Here is a 12652-nt window from a genome sequence, read left to right on the forward strand (position 1 = left end):
ACAAAAAGTCAACAAAAACTTGGCGCCGTCAAATTGACGGCGTCAACGTACAACACTGAGTATGACATTGTCTAACAAGTCCTCGCAACCAGCGTTTCGTAGTAGCTGAGTGATAAGCACACAGCAAATCTCAAATAGTAAAGTTGGTTTTCTTTGGATTAATGAAAACCATTGCTTTTATTATTCTTATTATAAGCCAAGCCACCCGCAGTTAAAGACACACTATTAAAAATATGGAGATAACTTCGCTAACTTCTACATTGATAAGATAGCTTCTCGAAGCGTACTGAAAAATAAAGCTCTATTAAAGTTCCCCGGTTCCTTTGGAAGCTTTAATAATGTTTTCTTGTTTTGTCGATTCCAGAGCAACTTTTGTATGTCGGTGTCTGGCTCAAAAGCGATGAAGATGGAACGGTCCTCCCCGGTTTCGTATTCTAGAGTCTCCAAAGCTGACAGCAAGTATTTCCCTTCGTTTGATTTCTTGTAGTCTTTCGTTAAGATTACTATTACTTTTCGACTGGCCTCCAGTTTGAACAAGGTTTGTTTGGGACGAGAAAAACCACACTGGTCGTCTCTTCCGAGCACTGTCAGGTACAAGGAAAACTTATAAACAAGATTCGGAATAAGTTGGTTGTCAACCCATTCCCCAACAATTTGGTCATTTAAATCAAAACATATGAATCCATGGAAAACGAACATGTTGTTACTGATGGAAGAATCTTGGGATTTTCTGCTGAAGTATACGACTTCTTTCAAAAGATATTTTGCTAGCCAAGACTTCCACTTTTGGCTCGAACATATAAGAGAAACTAACATGAAAATGAAAATGGCTCCAGTGAAGAAAAATTCAAGGATGCTAAGGAAAACTATCTCACAAGATTTGTTAAAGCAAAAGTAGAGCAAAGACTGTTCATACAAAGAGTTAAGAGGCAAGCACTTGACGCAGCCACCATAATTTGTATCAATAATAGAAGTACATCTTGGTAAAAATCCAGGTTTCTGCGATAGGTTGAATGAAGTTTTGGCCAACCAAGCACCAAACACTTCTGTCAAGTTGCAAGTGCACAAAATAGAATTCCACCTTAAGTCAATGTACTTTAGATGTTCGAGAAAGCTTTTAGGAAATATTTCACTTCCTACTTGAGTGATATAGTTGTTGTGCAAAGAAATCCACTTCAAATGTTTCAAAGGTCCGCTGAATGTTCCGGGCTTTATGTAGTTTACGTCATTAAAAGAAATGTCTATGTATTCTATCCTTGGTGTTAAATCAGAAAAATTAGCAGTTATGGAGTTTATTTTATTGTAGCTTAAAAATAGCGTCCTCAACAGTGGCATGCTTTCCAGAGTATTCAATGGCAGTCCTGGCAATTTATTATGCGAAAGGTCAAAATAAGTCACTTTGGTATTGTTGAGGGCAAAATGAGAATAATAAATATGGCAGTATGCGAGCACAATTGATACCGCATTTGGAAAATGCAGGAATGTTTTTTCCAATATAGCAGCTGACAACACTGGATTAAAAGAGAAATTTATGCGTTCCACTTTGAAGGCTAACGATGAGAATGAAGCATCATGAAAGTAAGAAAATACATTTGAAGAACTCCAAAATAAAGACATCGGTTGTTGCAACTGAAACAAGAAGTTAGTTGCATGTTGTGACTGGTATAGCCTTGTGCCTTTTAAATTAAGATATCTTAAATACTTCAATTGAATGAACACTTTTGTATGAACGTGACGGATAGGATTGTTGTACAAGTCGAGGTAGCACACAAGAGGCCAGTTTTTAAAAGCTTCCTCTGCAATGATCACTATCAAATTGTCAGACATATCCAGCGCATTTGTAAAGGAAGCATTTGCAAACCGTTCGTCGAACATAGCCGATGTCAGCGTCGTTATTTGATTTGCATACATTTTAATGTGATGTTTCTTATTGCAGTAAAAAGACGAGTCTTCGTTTAAACGGTCTGCTTGTATAATCTTATATTTTGGATATGTATAAAACGTTTTACTTTGATGAAAAGTGTCTTTTAAATCCATCAAAGATCTATTTGTTTGTAAACATTTCATCATTTGCGTACTCGTTGAACATGAGTCCGTGTTGTCATTCATGCCTGCAATTGTGTTGTGAGAAATATCGAAGCCTGCGAGGAATTTGAGATTCAAAAGGGATTCCATGTTAAAGTAATAAACATTGCAGTAAGACAGAATCAAGGTTTTAAGCCGACTAAGCCCAGTTAGGGTGGAAAAACTGTCTTTTGTGATGCTTTGAAATCTCGATCCGTAACTACGATCAAAAGATACACTTTGCTTTCCAGAGGAAGGAAGACCAAAACTCAGCATCACCAAACTTTTCAAACCTAAAAATGATGAATTTAGCTTTAAACGTGAAGGAAATGGGTCAAATCGAACTTGAAAAGTTGCCTCGCTTTCGTCATCGTCGACGTGGCAATAGTTGAACCCTAAATATAGATACTTCAGTCGGGATAAATGTTGAAGGTCAATTGGATCCATTACGTAAAAACTCAAGCAATTACCTGACAAATCAAGAAAAGTCAATTTTGTGTTATTGTCAAATAGATCTTTCGGTATCTTCTTGATGTTATTGCTTGAAAGATCTAAGTGTTCTAAATGGTTTAAGTCGTCAAATGCACGATCTTCCACGTACAGCCGTGTTTTCATATTTGGGTTCAGCCATTTTAAATCCAAATGCTGAAGTAAAGGAGAATTTTTGAAAGCATTTGATCCTAAAAATTTGAAATAAGTTTCAGCTAAGGTTAAAGAGAGCAAATTTGGATAAGTAAACTTGTCTATTGGTTCTTTGTCGAATTTATTACCAGACAACATCAAGACCTTCAGAGTTGCATTAGAAGCTTCAAATGCGAGTTTTTCAACTTGAAAATGTGAACTACACCAATACGGAGGGTTGCGAACGCACATTTCATTAGCCACGAAAACCGACAAAGACTTTAAATAACCCACATCCACTTTGTTTACCGATGCCATCAATGTATTACTAATGTCAATGATTTCCACAGAAACGGGAAGATCCTGTGGAAAAGTGCTGATAACATTATGTGAAATATTCAACAATTTCAGTTGATGTAGCATTTTAAAAGCTCCTTTTTCAATTGTTATATTCTGTTTGCAAAGCGGTAAGTTAACTAGAGCGTCATGGACGCAGTTGTACGGTAGCCAGAGCACCACAAGCTGGGTTAACTTCTTGAAGTTTGCAGCAAAGATATTATGTATTGTGCTAAACCCCAAATCAAGAATTTGAGTTTGTTGAGGGATCTCATTCGGTATACGAGATAATCCTCTGTTGCTGCAGTTCACATAGGTGAGAGGTTGCTTCATCCAAGATGGTTGATCAAGTTGAAGGATCAGTTCAATAGCATCACTTGTGAACACTTCTGTGAGATCGGTAATGGTTCTCATGGGGTCGCATGGATTCTTTAGAGTAATCAAGTGAGCAAGAGGAATGCTTATCAACAACATGTACAAAATGTAATACAACATTTTTTAGATAACGCATTTGCTTCTGTTTACAGAATAGTACTTTTTCTTTAGCAAAGATGACATTATAATCAATAAGAACGATACTTGATTGACAAAGAAATGCGACTGACCGATCCTCTGAATATTGTAGCCTACTTTTCATTCCCATCGCCATTGCGTGATTGTAGCTGGGCAAGACAATTCCAAACCACCGGCAGACGGTTAGCATGATGATCATCTTCCCAGCTACAAAAAGTTGGATTTTTTAATCCTGCTGCAAATTCGGAAACTTTTATAGACCCCCTGACAACCCTTTGGGGGTACCTTGGGAAAAATCGCCGCCCTTGAGCAAAGGCAATCTACATGACGATACGGTAACAAAAAACATTTATGAAAAAAAAGTAGTTGATAGTTTACTGGAAGTCCGTCCCGTTAGCTCAGTGGTTAAGCGTCAGACTTAAGATCAAGCGGCGCTGGTTCGGCTCTCGGGATGTGAGCTTCCTAGCGGATCCGGAAAACAATACTTCATAGGAATGCTTGGTTTAATTATTCATCCGAGGACGTCGATGCTTGGCTCAGACAAACCAATTGAAGAAGAAGAACACCACTTCAACAACAAGCGGAAAACTCCACTCCGTCAATCTTGAGGACCGCGCCTGCGTCGGCGGTTCAAAGCTTCTACAAGTACAGGTATGCGAAACTGCCAAGATTAAGCTCTCGATGAAGCTTTTCCAGTCTGAGGATCTTAAGATCAAATGAATCAAGCAAAACAAAAGAAACCAATGCTAAGGAAAATTATACTTTGATTTGTAGTTTATTGCTTTAAGAGTAATGAACTGATTGCTTTGTTGTTTTTCATCAAATTTTACCATCATTCGCTAGGCAAATGACCATTGCAGGCTATGCTTCCAATAGAAATTAAGGATGTCACCACCAACACACATCCGTTCAAACAATTAAATCTTTCAGAATGTGACACCACGTGGAGTAAGCCTAGGCTACTATAACTTAAAAGAAATAACTACTTTAGCACTAACATTGTATTCTTTTTGCCTCCACTAAATTAGGCTTGTTGAGAAATGCTTGTCAGCTTATCCAAAAACTTGAAGCCCTCGCATTGGTTTCTTGCAATAAGCGACATGCGGTGTTTGCATCTAGACTTGCTACATCACATTGATTATTTCTAGCTGATAACCAGGCATTTATTGAACCACAAGGCTATGTATAGTATGTACAGTACTTATTTTCTTTTTTTTGCACACGTAATTGCGCTGCTTACGAACCCTTGCCACTTTGCATGCAAAGTTGCAAACAATAAGAACCATCGGAAATAGTTTTAAAGCGTCAATAAATTATGCAAATTTTATGAAAAATTCATCGGAAAGTATAGAAGCGTTCAAAGCATTTTAGTAAGTTGTATTGATTGTGCAAAACTGCAAGAAATGCTTTAGCCTATTCCATAAGAGAGTGTGGTAGCCTAAGCCTAACTTGCTGCTAGAGCCTACAGTAAGCTAGTCTTGGCAACATAGCCATAACATAGCCTGCAAAGGCCATGCTAACCTGTAGGGGCCTAATATGACTGGATTCCGACGGAATTTTATTTTGAACTCTAACTTAAATTTACTTTATATCTTTGAAATTTTAGGCTAGTTATAAGAAACCAAATTCCTAAAGCGTGATCACTGAAGCTCAAATCACTGCGAAGCTAGCAGTTAGCGTATTTTACTACCTGTCATTAACAGACTAGGTTACATCAGTCGCGTCAAGACGGAGGCGTGCTTCGAAGATTAAACCAGGGCACCAGTCTGAGCTAAGATGACGCAATTAGTTTGTTTTTAAATCTTTATCCTCGGACTGACAAAACCTTGATAGGTTATTCCTGGTAGTTTCGCATACTTGTAGAGGCTTTTGACGCAGAGCCGGTTACCGAGATTGACAAAGTGAAGTTTCCGATTGTTGAAGTGTTGTTGCCGGGAAATTATTCCATCCATTAGGTGCCGCTGAATGGAGAGCAGTCCACGATTCTCAAGTGCACACCCTAAGACTTAACTCGGCGCCGTTTGATCTTTGTTCACGAAATAACGCGCAAACCAACTGAGCTGTTCGGCTGACAATTGCCCACATTTGCGACGAAAAAACAACCAGGCAAAGGCCCAAGCATGTGCGTTCAGAGCTTAACAAGCTAGGATGTGTCTATTTCTGTTGCTTAACCTTTTATTTATTTGTTTTAAATCTTCATCCTCGCAATAGCTATGCCACTGATAGGTTATTTCTGGCATTTTCGCATAAGTAGCCGAGGCTATATACTTGCAGAAGCTGTTGACGCAGGGCCGGTTACCTAGATTGACAGGGCGAAGTCTCCGATTTTTGAAGTGTTCATTCAGTAGATGTCGTTGAATGGAGAGCAGTCCTGAAATGCGTTGCTCAAGCGCATACCACGGAGCCGAACCAGCGCCGCTTGATCTGTAACTTCTTTGTTAGTAGTTTGTTAGTAACTAGTTTGTTAGTAGACTGGGGTAAAGTGTGCAATGGGGTAAGATGAGCAACCCCTGTTTTTGGAAAAACGAGTCGGCGGAATTTTTTTATTTTTATTCTGGATGTATCACTCATAATGCCACTTCATTCAATGTATTTGTTATGTCCACTGAGAATTGCATTTTACAATGGCACGCAATTATATCAGATTATGTTGCTTATGTCGAAAATTCGAAATTTTTATTTTTTTGCCAAAAACTAAATAACTTTATTGTTACACTATGTAAATCAAATCTGTTTTTTTGTATTGGTAAGTATAAAGTGTGAGGATATTCGATAAAACGTTCAGGTTGGTTAGTCTTGTAGTTTTTTAAATATTTGTAATTTTGTCACAAAAATCAGGATGGGGTAAAGTGTGCAATGCTAATTGAAGTACTGTATCTTGGAGCAGTTGCTCAACTTACCCCAAAGGAAATAGCCTTAGCTTATTTAATGTTTGAACCGTTGAATTTGTGTCTTTTTAGGTTCGTATTGGATGAAAAAACAGTGTTGTGTTGTAAAGCATAGTGCCTCGCAATTATACAAACAAACTGACAGAGGAATGCTTCAACTTTATCGAATTGCTCAACTTACCCCATACAATTTATGCCGGGGTAAGTTGAGCAACACGCGAATAAGTATCAATATAAAAAAAATAAAAATCGCAAGGTGATAAAACTCAATCTAAAATGTAGCTGATTCACTAGTGCTTTAAGTTTACCCTATTAAAATTTTCCAAAACAAACCGTTCTTTTGTAAAAGCGACTTAAGCAAAAAGGTGCTCATCTTACCCCACCCTCCCCTAAAGTCGATCGCTTAACCACTAAGCTCACAAGGCAGTTGCCTTGTACTTGTAGGCTAATTTATGTAGTTGACTCGCCATCTTTTGGACGCACAATTTATTGTAGGCTACCGGTAACTTACTAGTAGAATACACTAATTACGCAGCAGACATATCGTCGCATTCTTACATTTTCTTTTCCCCCTTAATTAGCATTTAAACAGAGTTTTCAGGCTTTGATTTGGCGTGTTTGTTTGCTGTTGAGACTTGAGACAACCAAGTTTAAACACTACTTGAATGAGATAACATTTTGCCGATCTCCTTTTGCTCTTGATTGATCATGTCTGATCTGATGCACACGTTGCGATTTGAATTCGCTGAGACTGCTATTTATACCTATTGCAGCCGTTTGCTCCCGCTAGAGCAGTGGTTCCCAACCTTTTTGTAGTCACAGACCCCTTTAAACAAATTGTTAATTCTGCGGACCCCTACCTAATTTTTTCCTGAAACTCAATTAACACTTTGCTCCTCAAAGGGAGGCCGGATTTGGCCCCCCCCTCATATTTCCTTTAATTATTTGAAGCACAGTAACGCCATGCACTTGGTTTTTCTTGACTTTTCCTAAAATTGCCAGGCGGATCTGATGATATTAAATTTGATGCTAAAAGTTGTGTAGTTTTCTTGTAAATTCAAGATTTTGGTGAATTTTTGCTATTTCTAGCTAACTTCCAGCAAAGCGTGAAATGGATTACATTGCGATGACAAGCCATAAGCTCATAATTGCTTCGTGCATCGATATGCGCGAGCAGAGAGAAGCATTCTCTTGCTTTCTTTTGTTTGGTTTGACCTCAATAATACAAAGCGCGTTATTTCTTATGCTACAAAGAAAAGCCAGTGATCGCAAAGCTGTTAATTAGAAACAATAATAGCAAACGTTTTTTGCGTTATCAGCTCTACAAAGAAGAATAGCAATCCACGATCAAAATAGTAGACTATGGAGGCCACAAACTATTCAAAACAGTTGTTTCAAGCAGATAATATTCATTGACGAATAAAAAACGTTACAATAAGAAATCTTCTCTTGGATAAAGACACGAAAACTTGGTTTCGAAATAAACGTTCTATGGAAATGCTCTCATTGACAAAACTTGCAATTGAGGAAATGTATCACTGCAAATGCTTTTGGGAGAAGCCGGAGAAATAGCGTTTTTGCAAACAGTAATTGTGAGATACTCAAAATTATGAGATAGGCTTCATTTACACGTAGCAGCTAACTCGATGGCGTCCCTTCACTGATTTATGTCGCCTACTTGTTGTTATGTCCTGTATTTTTGTTTCACAGTGCACTGTGTTTTGTTCCAAAGAGCGCAAAATAAAGATGATAATGCTTCATCTACATTACAAAATATTTTGTAATGTAGGCCTACAAACAAAATGTACAATGTACACAATGTACATTACAAAATATTTTGTACTGTAGACGAGGCATAAAGTTAGGCGTCACATAAGACAAACAACAAATCAGCTTTCTTCATCATTGATTCAACATCTGAATACGTTGCGCCAATGTATAAGAGGCCGGCTATTGTGAAGACCCGCCATTTAGGCTATAAACGATCCGATTATACCAAAAGTGGGACAAACTAGTGGATCAAAGAATGAATAAACAATGCTGAGAAAACTAAATCTAAGTGACGAACAATACCGATGTCTTCATTTATCTTGGAAAAATGCTGCCCAAACTTATCAACAAAAAATACCGTAAATAACGGCAAGGATCCCGAAAGCAGAATTTGCTCAACTTTGGCATGAATTTAGTCAGACATCTACAGTAATAATTCCACACATACAATAACGGGCTCTCAACTGCTGTAAGATAACACGATGGTTCTGGTTCTGGGCGATTTGTGTAACAGTTTAGGGGAAGACACTACTTGAAATGATGCACCACACAAAAGATTTTCAATGAAGACTGAGTCTAAAAACCGATGTGGATTGTGCTGCACAATGACTTCAAGTTCAGGACAGACAAGGCACAAAAATATCACGATAAAAATAAAGACCTTGTGGGAGATTTTCGAGAATCATAACACGATGCAAATACCAAAAACGCATGGTTTGCATGCTGCTCTAAGCTGGCCGGCAACCACAAAGGTAGACAATACAGGCAGTTTATAATTCGATAACAGCGCAATAAACATTATAAATACGTAAACCGACAATTTTCTTTTACAAACGTTTTACGTCTAATAGTAAATTTTCCCTCAACAATTTTTTGTGAAGCACTTGCAAACCACGGTTTTATAAAATAATTCATCATTATTATTTTTTACTTCTCGGATATTGTAAAACGTCATCAGCAAAATCACAAAAAAAATTTCATTACTTCAATGTAGTAGGCCTAAGAATTTCTTATAGAATTGTAGCCACGTTGTTTCAACAAAGAAGCCATTTTTTAGCAATATAGAGTTATAGAAAATAATTTGCAATCATGCAAATGGTTGGAAAGAATCTAGGAAGTCTTCTCACAATCTGGCACAAAATGATTATGTTTATTGTATCTCTGTAAAATGTTTTACGACAAACTTTGAAGCTTCGTTATAATCATTTTTATCTTTGAAGTCAAAAGTTATTTTTTTTTTTTTGGCCAGAAACATAATCACTGCCTTGCTGATGTTGTCGATATTACGCGTATTTTTAGTGCTTCAAACAATAAGGACCCAGTCAGCAATCCAGTCCTTTTACATTGATTCAACATTTGTAAACGTTAAATTTATGTAGATTTGCTGACTGTGGGTTATTTCACATTTCCTTTGTTTACGCACGTTCCTCAATTCGCTGTTGCATTATTTCGACGCTGGCGGCAATTCGCTGTTGCATTATTTCGAATTGATTGACACAATCTTCAATAAAAAGTGAGCTTCGAACTTAGCTTTGTTGATATAAATGCTGTATTTTTTGTGGATGTAATTTATGAGTCATGTTTATAAACACCCGTAAGCGAAATGACTTATGATGTGGCCTGCATGATATTTGTGATGCGACTTGACACAAATCCACAATTTCAAAAGCACCTAATTTGAACTTAGAAATTTCAGATAATTTCAACAACTTGTTCAACTGTCTTCTCTCTACTAAAAATATTCATACTACAAACTCAATTGTAGACCTAAATACACAAACGAAGATGTAAACAGCTATTCAAGCAGGCTAAGGTGTTACTTATGAGAAATTTGGTTCCATAAAACTAGAAGCTAGCCATGAGTTTGGGAATGCATTAGTTTAGGATAAAAATGTAAGACAACAAACGCAGTTTTGTTTTTTTTTCAAATTCGTGTAACAATGTTACTTTGATTGTAACTATTTTAGAATCAGTGAGTAGCTTACAATAAGATTTGCTCGCAAGTCGTAAATTCTAATCAATGCAATGATTCGGCACACCGCACACACACTTCGTGCGTTCGATCGAGCTCTTTGTTATTCAGAAGTTTGCATGAAATCGGATTAGCACGGTAATTAAATAGCGGCAAGTTAAATCAAAATTGTCGTTTTTGGGTACCTTTGCAAAAATTGAAATATCAAGTTTAACATATAAAATTTTAAAATAATGACTTTTCAAACTTATATACAAATGATTTGCTTTCACACCAGTGCAACTTCTGTTCAAATAGCATCAGCGGATAACACGTAACAGCTGATTGAATTTGATCCAAAAACGGCCCCCCCTTGAGCAGTTAACTTCCAAAAAAACGTTGAAAAGCAAAGGGTTAACATACTACGGTATTGACTATTGCAAAGAAATTTATTTTCACACGAGTCAGTTCAATCACAGTACTAGGCCTATATTGACTGTTGTAATAATTATGCTCGTCGGCAGCAGTGGCCGAGTGGTTAGCGCGTTGGGCTCGCAGTCGAGAGCCTGCATGTTCGACTCCAGCTACCCGCAATTGCTGTTGTTTCTCTGGGCAAGAAACTTTACGATAATTGCCTCTACCCAGTGATCGATTTCGAGTAATGGGTAGTACCAAATTTAAGTCATAAGCAGAGTAGACAACCGGAAACAGACATTGCCGTCGGCTGCAGCGTGGGTCAGGTGTACGTCGGAAGGCGTACACCGATGCATAGCGCTCAAGTCCGCTTTCCCGCAATGCAGGATAAAGATAAACAAACAAACAAACAAAATAAACAAACAAAATGCTACTCAACTACTGTACGGTGTCATATTGCATTGCCGCTGTGACTCCTGCGGCGAATATCAGCTTAAACAGTTGCTCAAATAAGAAAATGAATGAATTGTTCAAGAAATGTCAGCAGTATTTGAATATTAAGGTGACCCATAGTGCCATGGCGAAACTTTTTCAACGTAAGCAAATTTAATGAGATGGTTGTTGTTGCCTTTCCTGAACTAAACGACTGAACTGCGGCTGAGTTTTTGACAATGCAACACACATGTCATCTTCAACGTCCACTGTCCGGGCGATTTCGATGTTGTTTTTATTGTAACAAGAGCTGAGAATCCTGCCTCGCAAAGGTAAGTGGTTATGAATGGTAACAAAACAATAATCGCTTGCTTTGCCAAGAATGGGTAGGTTTGCAGTTGTGAGCACCAAAATTCTTCCACAGTTTTTGAATGAAACTCAATGCGTAATAACTCTTTTGATCTCAAATCAATTAGATGTTTGCTGAGATCGTCATCGCTAATGTTGTTCAAGTCAAAAAGAAAAGAATTTCGAATCCATGTTTCAACTTCGTGCGGCAGGTGTTCTAAATTAAAATAACGTTGAAATGAGATTTTCAGGGTTTCAAGTGTGCACAAAATTTTTCTCTCCTAGAGATCAAAAGATTACATTCTCTTTGAGTTTCATCCATCAAGATAAGATCTTCTAACATTGGAAAGTTAGCGTAATTACCAGCTTTCAATCTGCGTTTCCAAACCGGCAACTTGGCTAAAAACGCTTTCAGTTTTTCTGCTGCATCAATTATATTGTCACACCTGGTCCTTGAATGCCACGATTAACATTGTTAATGTGACCGAAAATATCGGCTAAGTAGGCCATGCCGTATAGAAAACTTTTACTCTCGAACAATTTTGAGAGGGGACTTTCTTTTGCTTTCAAGAGTTGATACCTCATTTTTTAGCTGCTGCAGTCGTTTTAAAACTTCTCTAGATAACCAACGTACCTCCAAATGATACAAAAATACTCCGTAATCTGACCCTACTTCTTGACAGAGCGCTTTAAAAGTACGGTGGTTTACAGCTCTGCTTTTGATGAAATTAACGACTTTCGCGCAATTCGTCAGAATTTCTTTGAGACTTGCTAGTAAAGTTTTTGCTGCTAAGGCGTACCTGTGCAAGAAGCAATGGGTAACAACCACGCGACTTTTTTATTACTATTCATTTTTTACTAAAGCAGCAAATCCGGATTTGTTCCCGATCATAGCTGGTGCTCCATCCGTGCATATAGAACAAAGTTTTTTTATCCCAAAATTCATCAAGGTAATCACGAACCCCAAAATGCTTTCTCACGGACCGCTAAGGGGTCCGCGAACCCCAGGTTGGGAACCACTGCGTTAGAGGTTTCGTAGCCTATAATTCTGAGGCCTTTTTTGTCGATATCAAAAGAATGCAATATTTGGAATAATTTAGCATGCTGAACCTTGTCAAAAGCTATAGAAAAGTCTATAAAACACAGATCCTTGTTGCTTTCTACACATCTCTCGGTTATCATTTTTAATGTGACAATTCCATTTCTGGTCCCTTTGTCTGCAACAAATCCTAAGTGTGCTGTGGATATTTCTGGTTTTAATTTTGGTCTCAATCTGATTGTTATGATTCGGAGTAAGCTTTTCCTTGAACCTCGT

At 37.7% G+C, this 12652-nt stretch overlaps 1 protein-coding gene across 1 annotated transcript; it reads right to left on the bottom strand.

The window, feature by feature from the left end:
* Window positions 1-255: 255 nt before the first annotated feature.
* LOC145780641 (toll-like receptor 7) lies at window positions 256-3516 on the bottom strand. Its single transcript, XM_082592265.1, has one exon. The coding sequence runs from the start codon at window positions 3514-3516 to the stop codon at window positions 256-258; it is 3261 nt and encodes a 1086-aa protein (XP_082448391.1).
* Between the last annotated feature and the right edge of the window lie 9136 nt (window positions 3517-12652).

The sequence above is a fragment of the Aplidium turbinatum genome, chromosome 12 (genome assembly GCF_918807975.1).
Source record: "Aplidium turbinatum chromosome 12, kaAplTurb1.1, whole genome shotgun sequence".
Classification (NCBI taxonomy): domain Eukaryota; kingdom Metazoa; phylum Chordata; class Ascidiacea; order Aplousobranchia; family Polyclinidae; genus Aplidium; species Aplidium turbinatum.

What these genes read in the sequence shown, in the direction of transcription:
- LOC145780641 (XM_082592265.1), bottom strand. Translation starts at nt 3,516, where the DNA reads ATGTTGTATTACATTTTGTACATGTTGTTGATAAGCATTCCTCTTGCT.